General features: G+C 54.9%; 1 protein-coding gene across 6 annotated transcripts; it reads left to right on the top strand.

Moving 5' to 3' along the window:
- The first annotated feature begins 381 nt into the window (after positions 1-381).
- On the top strand, positions 382-21,977 carry UNC13D (unc-13 homolog D). Of its 6 annotated transcripts, XM_071763966.1 has the most exons (33): positions 382-396; positions 665-832; positions 7,816-7,848; positions 8,112-8,219; positions 8,584-8,643; positions 8,909-8,975; positions 9,058-9,235; positions 9,588-9,632; positions 10,010-10,078; positions 10,231-10,300; positions 10,606-10,710; positions 11,011-11,103; positions 11,340-11,443; positions 11,696-11,813; positions 12,073-12,197; positions 12,447-12,537; positions 12,815-12,871; positions 13,277-13,374; positions 13,601-13,652; positions 14,102-14,232; positions 14,559-14,679; positions 14,965-15,108; positions 15,417-15,515; positions 15,818-16,024; positions 16,193-16,261; positions 16,614-16,693; positions 16,929-17,034; positions 17,118-17,189; positions 17,277-17,360; positions 17,612-17,732; positions 18,425-18,548; positions 18,928-19,133; positions 19,692-21,977. In XM_071763966.1, exons 3-33 carry the CDS (start codon positions 7,816-7,818, stop codon positions 19,793-19,795), a joined length of 3,141 nt encoding a protein of 1,046 aa, XP_071620067.1. In that variant the 5' UTR covers positions 382-396; positions 665-832; the 3' UTR covers positions 19,796-21,977. The 6 variants fall into 6 exon arrangements, with proteins under 6 accessions (XP_071620067.1, XP_071620066.1, XP_071620065.1 ...); XM_071763965.1 differs by lacking the exon at positions 382-396 and having other exon boundaries at positions 619-832; XM_071763964.1 differs by lacking the exons at positions 382-396; positions 665-832 and adding an exon at positions 2,487-2,567.
- The last annotated feature ends 209 nt before the right edge of the window (positions 21,978-22,186 follow it).

Genomic DNA, 22,186 nt, shown 5'->3' with positions numbered 1-22,186 from the left:
CCTGCCCAGATGTTACCTTGAGCACTCTCGCTTTGTGCAACTTAATATTGGGAAAAAAAAAAAAAAGTTAAATTATTATTTTGCATTAATAGCTTGGGGAGACGAGCTGGATGGTTGCAGGGACCACGGTTCTGCCTGCCCTCTCTGTCTGTCTCTTCACTCAGGTACCAGGAGGGCTTCCATCACTCTCTGAGCAGTTAATTATCAAATTGTATCTCTGTGATTTATGGGTTTGCAGTACCAGCTCCCTTTCCAAGCACCACTGGAGGTGGTGGGAGGTGTGGGGTGAAGTTTGGACCCAACTGTGCCCCGAGCAGCCCAGACCTCACCGATGAGGAGCTGGAGTTGGCCAGGGTGGTCACACCACAGATATTTCCAGCCATAAACAACTGCCAGGTTGGTAGCAGAAGATGGGTTTTGCTAAGACAGGCTGTGATCAAGAGGAGGTTTGGGGTTTAAAGCTGTACGAGTAGCCCAAGTGACAAATGTGGGTGTTGTGCTTTTTTTTAATTTTTGTGGGTGGGTATGAAATGCTGGGAGGTGCAGGGTGGAAATCTGCATTTTAAGCAAGGGTTTTCTTTGCTGCTGTGCTGGGTATTACTCATGTCTGCTCTCCCACATGAGTCAGCTGGAAACTGGTATTTCAGCACCCTTCTTGCTCCAGGGCTGTGCTGCCAGGAGAGGCCACAACGGGATGTGAAGAGACCCACAGAAGGGTGAGAAGGAGCAGGGACCTGTACCTGCCATCCAGGAGATATCCACGAACCACCTGCTGCATCCTCCCAGCCTCCTGACAGCCACCTCCCACAGTCCCTGGATACTGGAGCAAAAGGTACCAGCTTGGACTCCATTTGTGAGCTGGGTTCAGCAGATCCCACCTTTCTAAACCTTCCCTTTCCCTTGCTCAACTCCAGTCTCTCCTCCTCCACCACCTATTTTGCTCCGTGAGGGCTGGGCTCTGGCTGGGACATGGACACTCCCCTCCCAACATGGATCAGCTGCAGTATCATTCCAGGTTCTGGTGTGTCTGTTTGGGATCTGGGGGCAGTGTGAAGGTTCTGCTCTGCAATCTCCTCCCCTAGTCCAAGCGTGCAGCTCCCTGGGGCTTGGTGGGCTCCTCAGGGGGCTCTGACGTGTGGAGCAGTGGAAGAGCCATGGGGGGACCATTTTGGTGCTGCAGCTGGTCCATAATTTGGGGTGTGTGCTCCAGGATAGGCAAGAAGCTGGTGAATACACAACAGGGGGCACACCTGGTACCTGGGTGCCAGCCCCAGGTTCTTCCACCTTGACAAACATTCTGCCCTGATCCTTCCTCATCTCATGCATGTGCTGTAGCTCCTGCTGCTCTCAATTCCATGTCCTGAAACAGTCTTGAAATCTGTGTGTTCCCAGCGAGGGCAGGATAAATCTAGTGGCTGACACTGACTTCATCTCACCAGGAGAGGGAGGGGAAGAAATATTTGCTGTGTACACACGGCAGTGATGGAGAAAACATTTTAAAGCTGCCACGGGAAAGCCTAACAAACAGCACCCAGGTCTGGACATGAAGTATGTGACCTCCTAAAGGACAGGGCAGAGAGCTGAAAGGGGGGGCTGTGTTCTCCCCCTGGCTTGTGCCACCAAGCATGGAGCCAGACACAGGGTTTGAGCTAGGATGGTGTCTGGGCAGGTCAGCCCCTACTCTGGGTCCCTGGGAAATGGCAGAGGAGCAGGGTCTGGGTGGGCAGGACATGTTGTACTTGCCTTTTTGGGACCCATCTCAGAGTAGCAGCCATCAGAGCTTGGAATGGTGGTGGGATTTCTTCTGGAAGGGCTGGGGCTGTCCTGTGACCCCCTTTAGGGTGACCAGGGTGGTGACCACCTCGTGGGTGGTGTGGCTGGAACCGTCCTTGATGTCCCCACAGTGGAGCCAGCAGGTCTCATGCCAACCCCATGCTCCTGCCTGGGGAAATGCAGCTTTCTCAACCCCCCTGCTCCATGGGTGTGGCTGGAAGTCCCCTTTGCTCTTCCCAGAAGTCTGGGGTTTGCCTTGATGTCCTTCTAAGATGTCCCAAATGGGGTGGGGGGTGCTGCGTATCTCCCCCAATCCTTCCCAGGTACCATGACCATTTTTTGTGAGGTGGACTCAAAGCACTCAGGAGAGCCTGTGGAAGGAAAGGTGAAGGGGTCAGGGCAGAAATTACTGGAAAGCCCCATAGCAGTCAAGGAGAGGAAGTGACTGACATCCCTCCTGGGTATGAAATCACTGGTCCTAGAGCATGCAGCACCCAGAGACCCTTCAGGAGGGCACCTTGGACAGGGAGTCCTAAGGAAGGGGGGGGAGTGGGACCGTTCCTGCTCTCATTTTAAAACCCCCTTCCTCTCCTCCATGCTCTGCTTTTCCTGCACACCTTGCCACACTCTGGCAGGCACAGCCTGCTCTGCAGAGTCATTGGACTCCGTGTGTAAAAGGAGAAGTGAGGGAGGGACATGTTGAAATCAATTTTTTGACTCTTCGCCCATTTCCAGCCAAGAGATTGAGATAAGGGTGAGGCCAGGCTGCAGCTCCGGGATCATCAAGCCAGAAGGTAGGGAGATAAACTGCTTTCAATGCCTGTAGAGGGTCCTTTCATACTAAGTTTTCCTGTTAAAGAAAAATACCCTTTAAAGAGGGAGATAATTCTTGTTCTTTGGAGAGCTTGGTCTGTCAGCAGCACCTCTAACCCGTACACCAGGGAACTGTGAACTGGATTTACACAGGGGCAGCCTCTAGCAGGGGAAGAGCCTCAAAGCCTGTAAGTAAAAGGGGTTTTTTTTTTGAGATGACTTGTGATTAAAGGAGTGGAGGGTTGTACTTTATATTGAGTTCAGTCTGTATTGTACGTAGATACAGCACATGCCCCTGGGTCATTATTTTGGGAGGGGAGATTGATATTGTGGGGAGGGAGGGCAATTTTAGGAAAACCAAGTCCCTTTACAGGTCCTGACCTGGAGTCTCTGGGATGTTTTGCAAGGTCCTGACCAGTTGGCCTGCAGGTTTGGGGCATTGGGATTGGCTCTACTAACCTGGAAATCTGCTAATTTTTGAGCTGCTTTTAGAGCATTTCTTATTATTTACTGAATGATGAGTAATTTGAAGTGTAAATATGATATTTTCATCAGTGGTTTTTGTCATGGGTATTCTGTGGAGCAGGTGGCTGTTGGTAAATGCACTCCCCCCCCCTCCCTCCCCCAGGGAAAGGGGGGGAAAGGGATATTTGCTGGTCTTGAAACAAGATGACAACTCTCCCTTAGCACACACAGAAGCTCAAAACCCTAGAGCCCTGCACAGAGGGCTCCCTAAGGGCCATGCTGGCCTGTGACAGGGACATGTGCTGCTGGGCATCTCCAGCTGCTGTTACAAACTGACCCCAAGCAATGCAGTGACCAGCTGGGGAACTGGTGGGGACAGTGTTTCTAACAGACACTTCCACCCTGAAGCTGAGCTTTTCCTCTCTAAAACCTGCAAAACTCCACATCAGTCACCAGCTCTTAGCTGGAGAATGATTGCCTGTTGCTCAGCAATAGGGATAATTGCAGCAGATTTTATTTCTTCAGTGTTACAGGGAAGTGGGTTTGAGAATTAACTCTTAGCAGTTGTTGTCTCTGTGTTGCTTGAGGTAAGAGCCTTTTTTTTAATTTTTTTTTTAATTTTTTTTTAATATTTTTTTTTTTAATCTCTTGTCATTATTTCTTGGAAAGAAGCAGCAAAAGCCATGAACAGGTAGGGGATGCTGTGTCCATGTCCTGCCTTTGTCTTTGAGGTTGCTCTTTACTAGGCCACATTTGGCTTTTGCACTCAAAGCTAAAAGCAAAGATGACAGCAACCATTTTCAAATGCCACCGTGCACACTACCTCTCTACTTCCTACTGACAACATTCTGCAGTGGAGCATGGCACTAATGTCCCAGATCAATAAAGCAGCATTTGAGTGTGTCGAGGGAGAGGCAGAGTGGGTATTGCCTCCTACACCATATCCTCCCTACCAGCAAGGGAGGAGATGCCTTTGAACTGTCTGCCTGCAGTGAAGCAAATGCTGGGCTGGACAAAGGCAGGGCTGAGGCTGGCAGGGGTGGGCAAACACTTTTGAGCATTTCTGCCAGCAAAGGGCAGAGTGGCTGCTCCATCCCTGGGAGTGTTCAAGGCCAGGTTGGATGGGGCTTGGAGAAACTTGGGCAGGTGGGAGGTGTCCCTGCCCATGGCAGAGGTGTTGGAACAAAATGTTCTTTGAAGTCACTCCTAACCCAAACCATTCTGTCATTCTATGATCGGGCATCCAGGATCAAACCAGCCCTTTCTGTGGCCCCCTCCTGAGCTGTGGCTCTTCCTGGTGCCCACCCGTGCCTCCCCCTGCCATTTGCATCAGGGCAGGCGTTTTGATAGAGATCTGGGAGGGGTGGGTGCTGCTGCTGCTGGCCTGTGACAGGCAACTGCCTTGCCAGCTGCAATCAGATAAAGTGTTCACAAGAATGAAAGCTGCCAGTAAAGCACAAGCTTTTAACTCCATTTCCTGCTGCTTTTTTCTCGGTAACCAGCCCTTTCATGGTGCTATCCCTGGCATGTGCACTGACTCCATCAGTTCTCAGCCCATCCTCACCCAACACCCGGGTGCTGTGGGGATTTCCAGCCCTGCAGGTTTCGGCATTTCAAACCCTCTCCACCCCCAGGGCAGAAAATGTCTCCTGCTTTCTGTGGGGTCTGTGCTTGCAGGGCACAATGGATCCCAAATCCATCCTCCACGTTGTCCATCCTCCACGTTGTCCATCCTCCTCACCACCCCATTACCCTGCTGGACTTCAGCTTCCCTATTTTTGCCCACTTGCTCCCAGTTCCTCTCTCACAAACAGCAGCAGAGGCTGCATGTCCTTCTGCTCGCGTCCCATCTGTGGTCCTGAGGACCCTGAGGTCCCCAAGGTCGAGGGGCTGTCCGCGCAGGAGGGGGCGGTGGGAAGGCAGGATTGGGGGGGGAGGAGGGGGGGAGGAGAGGGGGCGGGGAGTGGCCCCGCATCCCCATGCTGTTCTCGGGGAAGGTCTGCGGGCGTTTCCGCTCCTCCAAACCGGCCCGGGCCAGATAAGGGCTGTGGTTTCCTCCCAGCATGCGAGCGAAGGGGAGAGGAGGCAGCGGGAGGCAGAGCTGCAGTCGCTGCCCTGCTCAGTGCTGGGCATCCCCTTCCCCGAGATGGCTGCTGCTGGGGAGACCCCCGCGGGGACCCTGCCCGGGGACCAGAGCCCTGATGTAGGTGACCTTAGTCCTGGGGAGCGTGTTTGGGCTTGGGGAGTTTGTTTGTTTGGGGTGTGACGGCCCTGGGGAGGGGATTGGGTTGGATGCACCCAGGATGAGAGCGTCCCAGTCCCTGGGGGCCTGGGGAACCGGGGCTGAGTGGGAGATGCCCATGCAGTTGGAACTGGATGGTCTTTAAGGTCCCTTCCAACCCAAACCATTCTATGTCCTGGGGAGAGGCTTTGTGAGGGTGAGCAAGGAGTGGGGGTGGTGAGGCGGAGGTGCCATGCCCGTGTGAACATTCCCCTGAGGGCTGGGGGGGGGGAGTGTTGACATGGCTGCAGCTCTGGACCACCACTGAGGGTTCCCTCTTAGCTTGGCTACAGCCCCTTGGGCTTTCCCACTGCCAGCAGATCCCCCCCCTAAGCCCTTCTTGGCCATCCCAACCAACCTCCTCTGCAGTGGCTGGACAGAGGGTGTCCCCACATCTGTCCCCATGGAGCTGCTGCTCTGCTTCCTGCTGCCAGGATGATCCCTCGTGCTGGACTACCAGGATGATCTGTCCTGCTGGCATGTCCACCCCACCAGGGATATGTCCACCCTCCTGAGTGCCACCTCTCCACAGCTGAGCATGGGTGACACGGCTGCAGCTGATGGGATATGGGGATGCAGGTGGCTCTATCCAGACCTGGATTTGAGCACCATTCCAGGAGTTAAACACCGCTCCTGGATTTGAGCTGGGCTCTCGGTGTGGGGATTAGCAGCAGTAAACACATCCTGGTGGCTCAGGACAGATTTAGCTCACCCAGTCCTGTTCACATATGGGCCAGCCCAAAGCAGATCCCACAGCCCCCATCCCTCATGACAGAAAGGAGCAACAGGGATCACCCCCTCCCAAATTAACAGCGATTCCTCCCCCTACCCCCTCCTGCTACTCCTTGTAGCAGTGCCTTGCTGATAAATAGTGACAGCAGGGAAATAAAGTCCTTCTTCTCTCCCCTCCATGCTTGTGACCCTGCTGTGGGGCTCCTCAAGGCAGAGGGTGTGGGGGAGCAGAAGGTTTTGGGATGGAGCTTGGGTTTGGGTTTGCTTTGTGCAGGCAGGATGGTGCTGGGAGCAGCAGAAGTTGGATGATCCCCCGGGCAGGAGCAGGCAGGGCCCCTCCTGGGTGCTGCAGGTCCCCATTTCACAGCAGCTGCTGAACCACCCTGGCACCCCTCAGCCATTAAAAGAGGGGAGGTGGAGTCAGGTGGGAGAAAAGCGACTCAAGGGTTAAGCTCACTGGGGAGGGGGAGTTGAATTTAGTCCAGATGGCCAGGGGATTATGCCAGCCCCAGATCATAAGCAAATGTTAATGTTCTAGCTGGGGGGAGGGTTGTTTTGTTTTGTTCTGTTTTCTTGGGGTTTTTTTTCTTTCTTTTTCCATTAGGGGGATCCTAAGGTCATTCCAGGGCCTGGGCTGACCCCCAGGTGGGGCTGGGCTGTTCCTCTGACCCCAGCTGCCCTGGCTGAGCACTGAGGGCCATGCTCAGCAAGCGTCCCTGGGCACAGAAAGGCCCAAACTTACTTTTTAAATTTCTAATAATTTTTTGGCACTGCCAGAGGCTGCAGCAGTGGGAGTCATAGGGGGTGGCACACACAGGGACACCACTCCCCCTCCCTCTGGCTGTGTCACCCAGCTCATGACAGTCACAGTCACCTGGCCAGCTCCGCAGCAGGAATGAGCTGCTCATCCACGGTGGTGGGAGAATCCAGACCCTGGCTTAGAGGAGCAGCTGCAGGATGGGCTCAGCCTCAGGAGGGAGAAGGGGGTGAGGATGGGGTTTGCCATGGAAAAGGGGTATTTTTGGCAGTGGTGGTTTGATCTCCTCGCCGAAGCCATGCAGAGGTGGGATGAGTAGGAGGTGATGTTTGAGGAGGAGGATGATGGTGGCTGTGTGGGTATCAGGACCTCCGACCAGCCCTGGGGCTGAGCACTGCTGGAGCTGGGTTGTGCCTGCTCTTGTTTTAATGTAATTGACCTTTGGAAAGCAAATGCTATTGCTGGGCACCCTTCAAGTCAGGAATGGACCTTCAGCTCAACAACAAGCAATGTACTCTTTCTGGCAAGGGGCCTTATGCCACAAATCCTGATGGCTTTTGGTGTCTCCTTGCCCACATCTGTGTTCCCCAGCCTGCAGCAACTTGCTGTGGATATGGCCTCTCCCTTTGCTGGTTTGCTCCTCCAGCCTGGTTTTGCTGGCTATGGCGTGGCTATCAAGCATCTCTGTGGGGTCAGAGGTGGGTTGCTGGCTTTTATAGCCTCCTATGGGTCACCCCAAATTGCTGTTCCCATGCCCACCGACCCCTTCTCAATTAATGGGGCTTGGTAGTGAAGCCACCAGGCTGCCCCACAGAGGACATGGCCTCTCAGCTGTGGAGTGTCACCATGTCCTTTGAGGCATCCCACCTCAATGGACTGTGGGTGATGCCATCCCATTCCAGCTGTTCTTCCCTGCCCAGCTATGGTTTCCTCCTAAACCCACCTTCTGTCACTACACCTGAGGGAAATTTCTCTGCTTCTCTTCTTTCTCCAGATGGATCTCTCCCACCGGTTCTCCAAAGAAGAGGTATGAGTGTGGCTCTGCCACAGTCACCCTTGGTGAAACCAGAGGGGGTGGCAGCACTGCTGGTGCTCAGGGACATGGGTCAGGTCCTGAAGATGCTCCTCAGGGACAGCCAGTGGTGGCTGTGCAGGGCTGGATGCTGGGAGAGGGGGTGGCCAGGAGCTTGTGGGGCTGGTGGGGAGGGACACACTGCTAATCCTGGGGCATGCACAGAACAAGTCCCTGCTCTGCTGGCCCCATGTGAGGTGTGGGTGCTCCCTCCACAGCTGTCCCTGCTCTATGAGGAGGCTCTCTACACCATCCAGCACCGCCTGGGCAAACCCGAGCACCACCACGTCGCTGACTCCCAGGAGCTCTATGCCTATGTACAAAAGGTGGGTCCCCACCTCCCCAGTGGGGTCCCCAAAACCTGACCCTTGCACGTCCACCCTCCCAGCTAATGGAGTTGTGGAGCACTCGGGGGAAGCTTTTAAGAAGAGCTTTAAAAGACAGAGCAGCAGTGTCCAGCTGGAGAGCTGGGAAAGCTTGGGAGATACAGTCCTTAAGGACAAATATTTATCTTAGGCTGGGGCTGCTGGGAAGAAGTTTATCCCCTGAGAGCTTTCAGCTCCACAGCCCTTCTGCTGGGATTTTTGCTCCTCTCTCCTGGAGCTGCAGCTGGCTCCCAGGGGGTGGAGGAAGTCCCTAGCTGCTCTCCAGCTATGGTCCATCCCTTACCCACCCTGATGTCTCCAACAGGCTTTTGGCATGGATGAGAAGGAGCACAGTGTCATCATGCAGCGGGTCAAGGACCTGGAGGTACACAGAGAGAGTTTCATCAGTATGCTGCAGCCTGGGGGGGGGGGGGTGTCCCTGCATCGGGGTGGTGCTGGGGGGCTGCAGGGCTGGGATGATTGGGCTTTGGGGGTCCCCTGGGCTGTTCAGGGGAATCACCCAGGAGATATTTACTGGTCTGAAAAGCAGCTGATGGTGTAGTCATCACCTGCTTGAGCCCCATCCTGCCTTGCAGTGTTGGTCACCCTGCTCCCCCTCACATTAATCATTACTTTTTTCATTCTTCCAGAGCCCAATTTTCTGCCTGAAAGCGACCGTGAAGGAAGCCAAGGGGATTCTGGGGAAAGACGTCAGTGGTAAGTTGAGGAGAGGGATATCCCAACAGAAAAGGGACAGCTGCTGCTCCCGACAGGGACTTGGACTCCTCTACCCTCCCAGGGTTCAGTGACCCATACTGCCTGCTGGGTATCGAGGCCAGAAGCCAGGAACCAGCACACCTCAACCACAAGAGGCGGATGAAGGCTGTGGTCAAAGACCTCATCCCTGAAGACCAGATCCATCGCACACAAGTCATAAGTCAGACCCTCAGCCCGGTGTGGGATGAGACATTTTTCCTGTAATCCATCACCTGTTGGCTCTGCTTGGGGTAGGGGGGGGGGGGATGGAGGGGGTGCCCAGGGCTCTTGGGGGTGGATGGGTGGGGGGTTCACCACTCAACCCAACCAGGAGCTGGGGTTCAGCTGGTGTGATGCTCACTGGGGCTTGCCAGGTTTCTGTTCTGACTCGTGCAGCAAGTCCAGGGAGATGAAAATGGCAAAAATCCCTCCCTTGGCACCAGCCTGTTTGGGGTGGTTTGGGGTTTCCCCCAATGGAGGAGTAACCTGCCTGTGATCCCTGGCTGCCCTGCCCGTTTGCTGCTGGTCCCTTGGCTGCTGCTTGAGTAACAGCACCCTGCTGGTGCCTTACAGGGAGTTTGAAGACACAGAGACAGCCAGCTTCCACCTGGACATGTGGTGAGTGCCAGCATCCCTGGCCAGCCACCCAGATCCCCAGCCCTGGGTGGGATTCTGCCTCCTGGGAGGGTCCCTGGGGTGGTTCTTCAGTCTTTCAAAAGCCGCAGAAGCCAGCTGGGAGTCCCTCTCCCCATTGTTTCCTGCCAGAGCAGTGCACAGCAGGATGGGACCAGGTTGGCTTTTTCCAGCCAGGGCTGGTCCTGAGCCCTGATTTTATTTATGACGAGAGGCTGTGTGCTTGCAGATGTGCTGGGCAGTTGGTTTCCCATCCCCCCCCACCACCTTCACAGCACCTTCCCTTTTCCACCAGCACTGCTGATGGGAGCCACCCTGACCTGGGTTGCAATCCCTCAGTTTCCTCCTCCCCACCCTCACAGGGACTCGGACATGGTGGAGTCAGTGCGGCATAAGCTGGGGGAGCTGACAGACCTCCACGGCCTCAAAAGGTTGGTGCTAATGTGGCTCGAACCCCTGCTGAGGAAAAAGGGTTTGGGAAAACTCCTATTTGCCTGCTGGATCTTAAAAATAGCCTTTGGAAGGAGGGAGGGAGGATGGCAGGTCTGTGTTCACGTCATCCATACTGGGTCGTGCCTTTCAGGATCTTCAAAGAGGCTCGCAAAGACAAAGGGAAGGATGATTTCCTGGGGAATGTGGTTCTTCGCCTGAAGGTGAGCCTTACAGTGTAACTTCTCCTCTAAGTGACTTCCTGCAGGATCCCAGCTCCATGGATCCTCACCCAGGACCCCATCTCAGAGCCATTAATTGATGCCAGGTCCCCTGGTTGGGTGGCAGGTGGCCCCAGCCCCTCCAACACCCTCACTCAGTGATTATGCATCTTTCATTTATAGTTCAATACTAGACTTATCCAATACAGCATCTTCCCAACCCGTTAATGCTGTGGGACCTGGTCCTGAGCAAGATCCTTCCCCCAGGAATGCTGCCCAGGGCTTCACCTTTGTCTCCATGCCTGCAGGACCTGCACTGCTGGAATGACCACTGGTACCAGCTGGAGCCACGGACTGAGACTTACCCCAACCGGGGACAGTGCCACCTGCAGTTCCTGCTGACCCACAAGAAGGTAGGGGAGGGGATGGGGGTCCCTTCCCATTGCCTTGGGCAGGACGGGGCAGCTGCCTGTCTCCTGGGGTCACAGCTCCAGAGGTGCCTGCACCATGATCTGGAAACCTGTTTGACCCTCCCCTGAGCCCAGTGACAGTGTGGGACATCACTCCTGAGGCACCTGTACCCTCTTGCTCGGCTTCAAACAGGGTCCCATGCTTTTGGGGTTCCTGTATCCCCACTCCTTGAGTGTGTCCCTGTGTGTTCAGGCCAGCTGTGATCATGGTACACGTGGTTTCTATGCCTTGTCTCTTCTCAGAGGGCCACGACGTGCAGCCGGACACAGCCAAGCTACACCGTCCATCGCCACCTCCTGCAGCAGCTGGTGTCCTATGAGATCCTGCAGCACCAGGTAAGGTGGGGAAAAAGCAGCTCTCCAGCAGCTGGGTAGGGGTAAGGGCTTCTTTGGACCCCACCACACCTGAGTCATTGCTGAAAGAAGACATGGAGGAGGGTCATGATGATGCCTGGCACCCATACGGAGTACCCATCCCTCCTGGAATCCTGCCACACACCTCACCCTTGTGCCTGCTCCCCTCCTCACTCAGTTGGCTCCAGGACATGTCACCTCCTTTTGCATCCTTGCAGGCTGGCAACCTCTCCTGGGATGGGGAGCTGAGCAAAGCTGCCAGCACCGTGCTGTACCTGCACGCCACACAGAAGGACCTCTCCGACTTCCACCAGGTCATGGCGTGAGTAGCCCCACTCCTGGGGAGCAGTAAGTCACCATCAGGGTGGGGGGCAAGGGCCCTGACACCTTCCTGGGACTGGTCTCTCCCATGAGCTCCATGTGGCTGTTGTTGCCCCTCTGCCCCAAGCAGCACCAGGAGATCTGGGTACTGCCCCTGCAGTCCCAGCCATAGTCATGGGCGGGGGACCCCCATGCTGGCCACAGGGTGCCTCCAGCTTCTAGGGACTCAGCCCAGCCTCTCCCCTCTCCCCAGGCAGTGGCTGGCATACAGCAAACTATACCAGAGCCTGGAGTTCAGCAGCAGCTGCCTGCTCCACCAGATCACCAGCATCGAGTACCAGTGGGTGCAGGAGCGCCTGAGGTCAGAGCAGGTGAGGGGGCTCCAGCACCATGCTGGAGACAGGCACTGGGCACGTGTGCCCCATGCCTCCCACCTTGTGGGACCATTTCCCTCCCTGTGCTCCAGGAATGGCAGGAGGTTGTGGGGTACAGAGGTGGGATTTCTGGGGAGTGACCTGTCAGGGGGACCAGGACCAACCCTCACCCTTTGCACCGCTGTCCCCCTCCTCCATCACTGCTGTCAGGGCAATCATGGACCTCCTGCAAAGAGGTTTCCTTCCCTCTCCCCAGAAAGCAGAGCTGGCTGAGTCCTTCCAGTCCTTGCTGACTTACGGGGTCTCCCTCATCCGAAGGTACCGCATCATTTTCCCCCTCTCTGTCCCGAGGTCCACGGAGAGGCTGCAGTCCCTGCTCCGGTGAGTAGAGCACCTGTGTCAGCTGCTTAGCGGGGTCATATGGACACTGGGATGGGTATAGGCTTGAGCATAAAACCCACATGAGCCCTTTTTGCCCCTTTCTAGGCTGTGGTGACACTTGTCCCACCCTGCCCCTTGTCCTGGGCCCCCCATGGGAAATGCTGGGAGGGGAAGGTCTGTTTGGGTAGGGTGTCCAGGGGAGAGAGGTGGTTGTTTCTCATGGTTTCACTGGAGGTTCTGATTTTGCAGGGTCATGGTCCAGATGTGCAAAATGAAAGCTTTCCACGAGCTGTGCACACTCAGCCCTGACCTTCCCCAGATGGTCTCCACGGCACTCAAGGTACCAGGACCTTCTCACCCTTCCCAGCTGTGAGGAGGTGGGATCCTGTGGCTCTTGTTCCCCATCCATCCCTGCCCAAAGCCCATACCTTAGCAAAGCCACACAGATCACCCTGGGTGGGGAAAATACTTGACCTTTTTCAACTTGGTGGTCTCAGCCAGTGGTTCCCACCATGTGAAGCTGGGTCCTGCCAACATCCAGGGGACTGGGAGAGTCAAGGGGGTGACAGAGCTGGCTTTGCTCCTCCTGCCATCACACCAGGAGTCCTCTCTTGCAGTCAGGCACCAAGGAGTGGTTCCACATGAAGAAGCAGCACCTCCAGCCCATGGTGAAGGTCAGTTCCCAGCTCTGACTCTCTGACAGTATAAGAAATAATTTGCTGGGCTGGGGGTGGGAGGTATGAGGAGATGGGAAGACAAGACAGAGACAGTGCTTCTCCAGTTTTCTGACAGAGCCAAGGCATTTGGGTTTCCAGCTTTAAACACCATGAGCCGTGTTACCTGCACCTGTCGAGGTGCATTGAAACTTCAGGTCTTGGTGTGATGCTCAGGAGAGCAGGAGCTGGTCCCCAGCCCAGCTCCACAAGCACATGGTGGAGCTTCTTGTTGCTCCTGATGTGTATCTAATGATTGGTTGCTGCCTCACGAGAACAGAGCATAGGAATAAATCAGAGCAGAATAAGGCTCAGAACGTGTCAAAATCAGTGAGCATCCAAACCAAGCTGGTCTTTCATTTGCAGAGTGTGGAGGAGAATGGTAAAGCCTTGTCCAGGCTGCTCTTGGAGGTGATAGGAGATCTCCAGCAGTGCCAGAAAACCTGGAATAAATTCTTCATCAAGTAGGTTTCAGAGCTTGATCCCACCTCATCCACCTTCCCTGGGGTCAAGAGGGACAGGGCACTTTCACGCCTCATTCCTTGGCTCTTGGGCTCCACACTAGCATCTGTGGTGCCATTTCTGCCTCTCAGAGCTGTTCTGTCCTTGCCCTTGTGACAAGGACATGGCCTGGAAGGGTTTGCTGGGCTGAGGTTGTCAGGCTCCTGACTCCCTGTTTCCCTCTTGCAGCACCTTGAAGTTGAATCTCTTCTCCATTGCCTACCTGGAGCTGGAGAGGCTGGTGAGTGAACCTGGGCTGCTCTGCACTCTGCAGTAACTATAAACATTGAGCATTATCAGTCCTAGAAGCAGACACTGTCTGAGAAAGTTGCTGTTAATTTCAGCAAGTGCAGCTACTTCCAAGAGACTTAGCTGAAAGAAAAAGTACAAGACAGAAAATTATCTTTAGCCTGGCCCAAACCAGGTTGAGATTTTTGGCCACTCTTCGGGTGTCAAATGGTTGTTTCAAACCTGGAAAGGGAGCACGCTGGGGGAACTGTCTTCCTGCACACCCATAAAGTGACTGTCATCTCATCACTTGACCCAATGAATGTCCTGAAATGTCACTCAGAGGGAAGAGGAGTCCCCCAAGCTGACCCTCACCCCGAGGCTGCAGAGACCCCACAGCAGGCCAAGCTTTCTTTGCTGGAGCCTCACTGACAGCTGTCCTCTTCTCTTGGTCACTGCCAGGTTGCAGAGCATGTCCAGGAGCAGCTGCAGGAGGTTGACAGCAGCATGTCCAAGCCCACAGCTGAGAGCCTTTTCCAGCTCTACATGAACCTGCAGGAGCTTTATCGGATGAAGGACCTTGTCCCAGAGAGGTACCAACCAGGCAAGGGGGGAGATGCTGGGAGGGGGAACCAGCAGTTATTTCAGAGAAACTCCACATCCTTCCCATTCACCTCCATCACTAAACCCAAGGCAGGAAGACCTGGTTGATGGTGGCTGGTGGTGATGTGAGCATCACCAGAAGGATTTCAGGGTCATCCCTTGAGTGGAGTTGATGGAGACCTCAACTTCCAGAGAAGTGAAGATTGATATCTGCTGCCTCTGCCTTGAGGCAGTTTCTTGTCTGTGGGAGCGAGGAGGAGTGATGGCCCCATGCCATTGCTGTGCAGTTTGGAGAATCAGGTGCCTGCATCCACAGGGATGGACCTCTGGCTCTGAGCAATTTCCACCAGTGGTTCAAGGAAGCCGTGCCCCAGTGGCTGCAGAAGGCCTATACCATTGCACTGGAGAGGGCACAGAGGGCCGTCCAGATGGACCAGGTAAGCCAGGGAGGAGAACATATTCCCCTGTCCCTTGGGGACACTTCGGCTCCCTCTGCACCTTGCCATGGTGCCTGGCTTACAGCATCGAGACCACCATGTAGGTACCTCTTGCAGCCCAGGACTGGTTCCTCTCCCAGATGCATCATGAAGGATGTGGTCTCCTGGACCAGCAGATCCCACTCTGCCCCACACCACATCCCTGTGCCCTGTCCCTCTCTGCTCTCTGGCAGCCCACACAAGCTGATGAGCCTGTGCTAGGTCTTGCTTTCTCTGCCCTCCCAGCTGACTCCCTTTGGGGAGCACAACAAACACAGCACATCCACTGTTGACCTGTCTACCTGCTACGCCCAGATCGTGAAGACCTGGCAGCAGCTTAAGTGGCCAGACCCTGAGGAAGCTTTTATGATCATGGTGAAGCTTGTGGAGGTTTGTACACTGGGCTCTGCTGCCAGATCATAGAATCAAAGAGTAATTTTGATTGGAAAAGACCTTTAAGTCCATCAAGTCTTAACCATTAACCCAGCACTGCCAAATCCACCACTACACCATGTCCCTAATGCTCGTAAGATGCTATTCTTAAAAATATCAGCAGCCCAAGTTCCCTCTCCTGGTCTTGGAGACATGTCCCCATGAATGGGGCCAGTGTCCCATGCCTATGTGGCAGGTTCCTCTGCCACCACAGTGGTCTCTGTGCTGCCAGGAGGAGTCCCATTGTCTTCTCCTCTGCCCTGCAGGACATGTGTAAGATCTCCCTGATGTACTGCCGGCTCATCAAGGAGAGGGCTGAGGCTCTGTCGCTGCATGAGCAGAGCGAGGGTGGAGCAGCCAACAGGGTTGGTATCAGGGCAGGGTCCACTGTGGAGGGAGAGGAAGGATTTGGCTGTCGTTTCAGGACAGAGAGGGAGAGGAGCACCCAGCTGACATCCCAAGTCTGGCTTTCAGGGGAGCAGTGGACACCCCAATAGCTGTAATTCTGGAGAATCAGGAGGGAAATGGGGAGAGCAAGGTGGGGATGGTGATGGGAATGAGGATGGAGATAGTGATGGAGAGGGGGATGAGGATGAAGATGGATCACCTGGGGGATGGATGCACCAGGGGGGTGTGAGACACCCTGAAGCAGACCCACCTCTCCCAGCTCTGCATCGTGGTGAACAACATCAAGCAGCTGCGGCTCCTGATCCTGAAGCTGCCATCACAGCTGGATTGGGCACAGCTGGAGCAGCGCACAGGGACCATCATCGACCGGCAGCAGATCCAGCACACGCTGCACACCCAGCTTGACAGTGCTGTCTCCTGCCTGGACCACGAAATCCGGGATGTGGTGCAAGCCTTGGCCACCAAGGTGACAACCTGCCACTGACTCTCCTTGCACCCTGGCTCAGAGTGGGGAGGTTTCACCTAAGGGGGGCTGGAGCCCACAGTGCTCTTGGGATGGAGTCCAGGTGGACCTGGGAATGAAGCTAGTACAGAGGGCACACACCAAGTGCCTCTGTGCATTTCACCCTGGCAGCTGGAGAAGGGCATTGCCAGACACATCCAGGAGCTCTCATCTTCCAATGACGCCCAGGAACCTGAGGACGTAAGTACCTGACTTGGCCCTTCCTCAACCATCTTTTGGGCAGTTGTGAATAACCCTTGCCTGTTTGGTGGAGGCCCCCATCACCCTTCCCCACCTCTCCCTGCCTCAATCATGGGACGCAGGACACCCCAGCACTGGGACTGAGACCTCCATATGCTTCAGTTGATGCCTGCCTTGGCATCAAGACCAGGCTGGGCACTGCCTGCCCATGTCCTCACTGTGAGAGGGAACCCAGCCAGACCCACCCTGCCCTGCTGGCTCCATCCAGCAGTTCTCTGCCTCTCTCTGTGCTGTGCCCTGCTGGGTATGGGACCCTCATGCCCTTCCCAACACCCCTGTCCTCTTGCTGCAGTCCATCATCCCACTCATGAAGTTCCTGGAGTCAGAGCTGCAGTATCTCAATGAGCATCTAGTCCAGGAGAACTTCAAAAGGTGACTGGGGCCCTGGGGATGCACCATGGTGGGGGCCAGCAGTGTCACGGTCCCTTGGCTGGAGTGTCCTTCCAGTCCCATGGAACTCAGGGACATCCCCCTTTGGGGCTGCCCACTCAGTCCAGGGAGATGAGCTGGTTCCCTCTGGGGCTTTTCAAAGTCCCTCAGCAGAAGACCAAACCCCCGAACCCACCACCCTGGACACCTTAACAGTGGCCTTCCCTTGCCCCCCCAGCCTCCTTGCTCTCCTCTGGCATCACACCCTAGATGTGCTCTCAGCAGCTGCAGGGCAGCAGGTCCCCTCAGCCCAGCACTACAAGAAGCTTCACTGTGCCCTGAAGGTACCACAGAGAGGGGGGCAAGGAGGGGGGCACTGGCAGGGAGGGGGGGTTTGGGTGTCTGCTAATGGCATCCTTGTACCCAGAGCCTGAAGGACAGCTTCTATGCTGAGGGCTGTGGGCTGCCTCTGGAGACCCTCCGCACTGCAGCCTTCCTGGTAGGAGATGCTGGGGGTCCCCGGGGTGTCCCTTGGGGCTGTGGACCTGTCTGTATGTTTGACTGTCACCTCTCGTCCTCCCTGCAGTCCTTGGAGACCCACCTGTCCCTCTGCTCCGCCACCAGCCGCAAGCTCATCCAGAAATACTTCAGCAACAGGATCCAGCAGCAGGTAGGAGCCTGGATGGTGCCCACCCCTGTCACAGCCTACCCATGGAAACCCTACCACCCTCTCAGTTTGGGGCTATTGGGACTAGCTTTGCCCCAGGACTGGGCAGGAGGGTGTTGAGCTGTATCCCAGAGGATGCCCATCACCCCTTGATACCCCAGAATACCCACTCAGCCTCCACCAGGCCACAGGCATCACCTTTGCAAGCATGCTTGATGGGCAGTGCCCTTACTCTTGTGCTCTCCATCCCTCAGCTGGACACCAACTCGGAGAAGTATGGAGCTGTGACCATCAAAGCCCTGTACTGCCCTTCAGAGCAGAAGCTCCGTGTGGAAGTGCTCAACGCTGTCAACCTCATCCCACTGGACTCCAACGGTGGGTGTGGGTGGGCTGGGACCCCCTGTCCTCCCTCCCCAGTACACCACCTGGGTAGGAGAGATGCTGGCAGTGCTTGGAGTGAATGGGACTTTGTTTTCTCATCCGAGGAGGTAGACTTGGGAAAGAAGAAGGGGTTATGCCACCAGTCCAGGGTGGTCCTGGGGCATGTGGCAGGCAGGAGCAGGCAGGACACTGTGCTCACATCTTGCTGCCTTCACTTTGCAACACAAGCTGGCAGCCAAGGCAGGGAGTTGTTGTCCATTGTGGAAAACAGATAATAATAATAATAATAATAATAATAATAATAATAATAATAATAATAATAATAATAATAATAATAATAATAATAATAATTTATGTATATATATAGAGAGAGAGATATGTGTGTGTGTGTGTGTGTGTGTGTGTGCCCCAGGGTAAGAAGGGCCAGTCTCTCGGGTTGGCTGTCATGCGGGGAGGTCTCCAGGAGAGGTCACTCCTCTTGCAGCCACTCCTGTCCCATGGATGTGTGGGCAGGCTTGAGGATGCTCTGGCACCATCCCAGGAGTGTGGGCTGAGAAGGGGAAGGGGAATGCGGGGGTGTGAGAGGATGCTCTGACACCACACCCCCCCCCCCCCCAAGGGTTTCCAGCCCCCCTGACTGGGCCCAGCCAGCCATGGGGAGGGGGCTGATGTCTGCACTCCCCCAGGCTCGAGTGACCCCTTTGTCCAGCTCACCCTGGAGCCCCGACATGAGTTCCCTGAGGTGGTGGCTCGGACCACCCAGTGCAAGAGGAATGAGCTGCACCCCCTCTTTGATGAAACCTTCGACTTGTATGTAGGGGCTGACATCCCCTGGGCTCCCCCCCCCCCTACCCCCACCCCTCAGTCCCTGCAGCCCCCCATGCTTCCACCCAGCCCCTCCTGTGGGGCTGCTTCAGGGACTGGGATTTCATCCCCTGAACCCCCCTGGGGGCTCATCCCTGGGTGCCAGGGTGGGGGTTGGGGTCCTGCAGGCTGATGGGGGGCTGTGCCAGGGTCCTGTGCTTTGGAGGAGTTGGGGTCAGGGTGGTGGCGGGGGGCACAGCGCATCACCCTGGAGAAGGCTGGGGGGTCTCTTGGAGGGAAGGCTGAGTTTTGGGCCCAAGAGGGGTGGAATGGGATGGGGATGGTACCTCCTGCATCGTGATCCCCACCCCTCACCCCCTCCCAGCTTGATCCCCCCTGAGAAGTGCCGGCAGGAGGGGGCCTGCTTGCTGCTGACCGTGTTTGACTATGACACGCTGGGGGCCAACGACCTGGAGGGTGAAGCCTTCCTCCCCCTCTGCCACCTGCCTGGTCTGGATGCTGAGAAGGACCAGGCTGACATGGGACGGGTGCCCCAGACCCGCCTGCCCCTCACCCATCCCAAACCCACCGGTACGTGGTTCCCGATACTCACATCATGAGTACTGTGTTCAGTTCTGGGCACCTCACTAGAAGAGGGACATGGAAGTGCTGAGGGAGCTGGGGTTGTTTAGTCTGGAGAAGAGGAGGCTGAGAAGAGACCATATAACTCTCTTCAACTACGGGAGGTTGGAGCAAGGAGGGAAACAGCCTCTTCTCCTTAGTAAACTGTGATAGGACCAAAGGGAATGGATGGAAGCTGCACCAGGGGAGGGTTAGGCTGGATGTTAGGAAACATTTTTTTCACTGAGAGGGTTGTCAGGCATTGGAATGTCCCAGGACAGTGGTGGAGTCACCAACCGTGGAGGTATTTAAAAGGTGTTTGGACCTGGTCCTTAGGGACATGGTTTAGTAGTTAGATTATGGTGTTGGTCAAAGGTTGGGCTGGATGATCTTGGAGGTCTCTTCCAACCTAAAACATTCTGTGGTGCCACAGCAGGACTGAGTCCCCCCAAGCCTCCCTCAGGCCCCACTGTGTGGGGAGGGGGCTGTGGTGAGGTGTACCCCCATCCCTCCCCTCCTCTCTGGCAGATGAGATCCTCCAGCTGCTGGAGTCCAGGAAGGGAGACCGAGAGGCCCAGACCTTCGCCAAGCTCCGCAAGCAACGGGCCAAGCAGTCCAAGGAGAGGGAGTGAGAGAGGCAGAGGAACAGGGTCCCAGAATGAGGGGGTCTGCCCCGTGGGACGCTGCGAGCTTTGCCAGTGCTGGAGCTGGAGCCATCTGTGTATGATGGGGGAGGGACAAAAGGGGTCCCTGTCCCTATACCACCTCCCAGCATCTGTCTTACCTCCACCTCCAGGTAGCAATCCTCCCATGAGGGTGGGCATGCTGTGTTTCAGGGGATTTCTTTGCCTGTCTGGACTAGCAACACTACACAGGGGGTGTGAAAGTGTGTGGCTGTCCCAGCCTGTCTCTGTTAGCTTGTCACTGCCAGTGCCACATCACCTGGCCATGTCCCCAGCCCTGCTGCTTGCAGCTCGGCCACAGGGCAATGCAAGCACATCAACATATACTTAGGGTAGAGACAACCCTTAGCCAAACCTACCTTTTTTTTTTTTTTTTTTTTTTTCTTGTGAATAAGCCTCTTATTTTAAATTAAAAGCACCAAAGCTGATGAGTGGGCTGAGTCTGGAGCTTTGGGATGGTGGCTGAGCCTTTGGTGAGGGCTTGGCTGTGCTGAATTGGCTGGGATGCTTCCCTCTGCAGAGGCTCTGGTTGTGTTGTTTTGTGTTACGGGTTGTTATGAAACATCACCTACACTGAGGTGTAAATCAAAGGGCTGGGAAAGCTGGAGGCAGGCAGAACTGAGAAGATAGCACAGCTGGTGCTACTCAGTGTGCTGATGGAGCTGAGGTTTGGCCTGAGGACACACATAAAGCCCAGGTCTGGCTCAAGCACAGCAAAAGAGTTTTAGGATGAGCAGTGAGTGGTGGTTTGAAGATGAAAAAAAAAAAAAAGGGCCTCAGGCAGACGAGGGTGTCCTCAGGGCTGTGTGGTGCTGGGGGAGAAGGGATGGGACCCTGCAGGATTCAGGCTTGGCACCTCCCTGTGCATCCCATTGAGCTTTGTATTCTTTTTGATTGATTGTTTGTTTTGGTTGCTAATTATTTGCTGTGAGGGTTTTGGGGTTTGGTTTTTTGGGTTTTTTTTTTGAGCTTGTTTTAGTTGCAGCTATTCCAAATTATAAATCTGGAGCTGCCTCTGTCCCCACCCTGCAAGGGGTGGGGGGCTGAGCCTGGTCCACAGCAGCAGGCAGCTGGGATCTGCTGTGTCCCTGGGAATTAAAAGCATCATCCTCCCGGTGCCTGAGCACCAGCTGCTTTCTCAGAGGGCAGAGCGGCTGCTGGGTCAGCTCAGGTCAAGCTTTCCATGTGGGGGGTGGGGAAAAAAAAAAAATCTCCTTTGGTTTTTGTGTGCCATGGCCAGGCTCCATCAAACCCACAGCAGGAGGGATTAAGGGGCTGCTTGCACACGAAGAAGCCATTTGCTGGTTTGAATCACTGGTCTCAGTCCCCTTCTGTAGGGAAAGAAGATGCCAGAGAAGGGGTTCTGCTTGACCCAGGACCTCATTTCAGCCAGGATTGCTGCTGCTGGGCAGAGGAACCCCCCTGCCTGTGCTCAGCAGCCCGTTTGGTGCTGGTACCTGCCAGTCATCAGCCTCACACGTTAGTGCCATGCTCAGCTATCTGTGGCTGCAGGTCTGTATGTGGTTTTAGCTCATTTTTTTCAGCTGGATGTTTAAAAATGGTTGTGCTCTAACTTGCTCTGGGCTGACTGTCTCCCAGGCTGCAGCAGATAGCATGGCCCAGTGAGCAGGTGGCATGGGCTACCCTCAGTTTTGAGGTCATTTGCATTTTATTATCCAAGGTGTCTTAGTTTGGTTCTTTTTTTCATTATTTTTTTACTCAGCTCTGGACAGTTGTGTGTGGGTCTTCTCCCACCCCAAATCACACCCTTTACAGAGGGACTTACAAATCCTAAACAATCCACATAACTAATCCCATGGACCAAAATAGCCTAAGCATTAAAAAAATAAGCCTTGAAGCCCACAAAACCAGCTCCTAGCAAATACAATGCTGAGAAGGAAGAAATCCCCATCATCATCATCATCATCATCACAGTGGTGAAGAACCCCGACACAGGCAGATGGCTGCACAATACAAGGAAAGGGGGTGGGCACTTATGTCTACCAATTTTATTGCATTACTAATAATTGAAATTGAGTAATTCAGGTTATTGCTCTGACTGGACTAAGGGTAAGTGGTTGATGTATCTTTGAAGCATGAATTAGACCAAAAATAAAAGGCAGTTCTTGGATCCATGCATTCATTTGGGTGCCAATGCATGGAACCATCTATGTAATGATTTAAATGTTCGTGTCCCTCACAGCAGCACAAGCACATGGGGGCAGGCAGAGCTCACCTTCACTCAGCCTGGCTCTTGCAGGGGTCCAGACCTCTTGTCCAGACCAGGAATTTGAGTGACGAAACACGCTTTGCTCTGTGGTTTTGCCATTTAACTGCACT

Source organism: Heliangelus exortis, chromosome 20, assembly GCF_036169615.1.
Source record: "Heliangelus exortis chromosome 20, bHelExo1.hap1, whole genome shotgun sequence".
Taxonomy (NCBI): domain Eukaryota; kingdom Metazoa; phylum Chordata; class Aves; order Apodiformes; family Trochilidae; genus Heliangelus; species Heliangelus exortis.
Note: the sequence above shows the minus strand (reverse complement) of the source record. Positions and strands in the feature narration are given on the sequence as shown.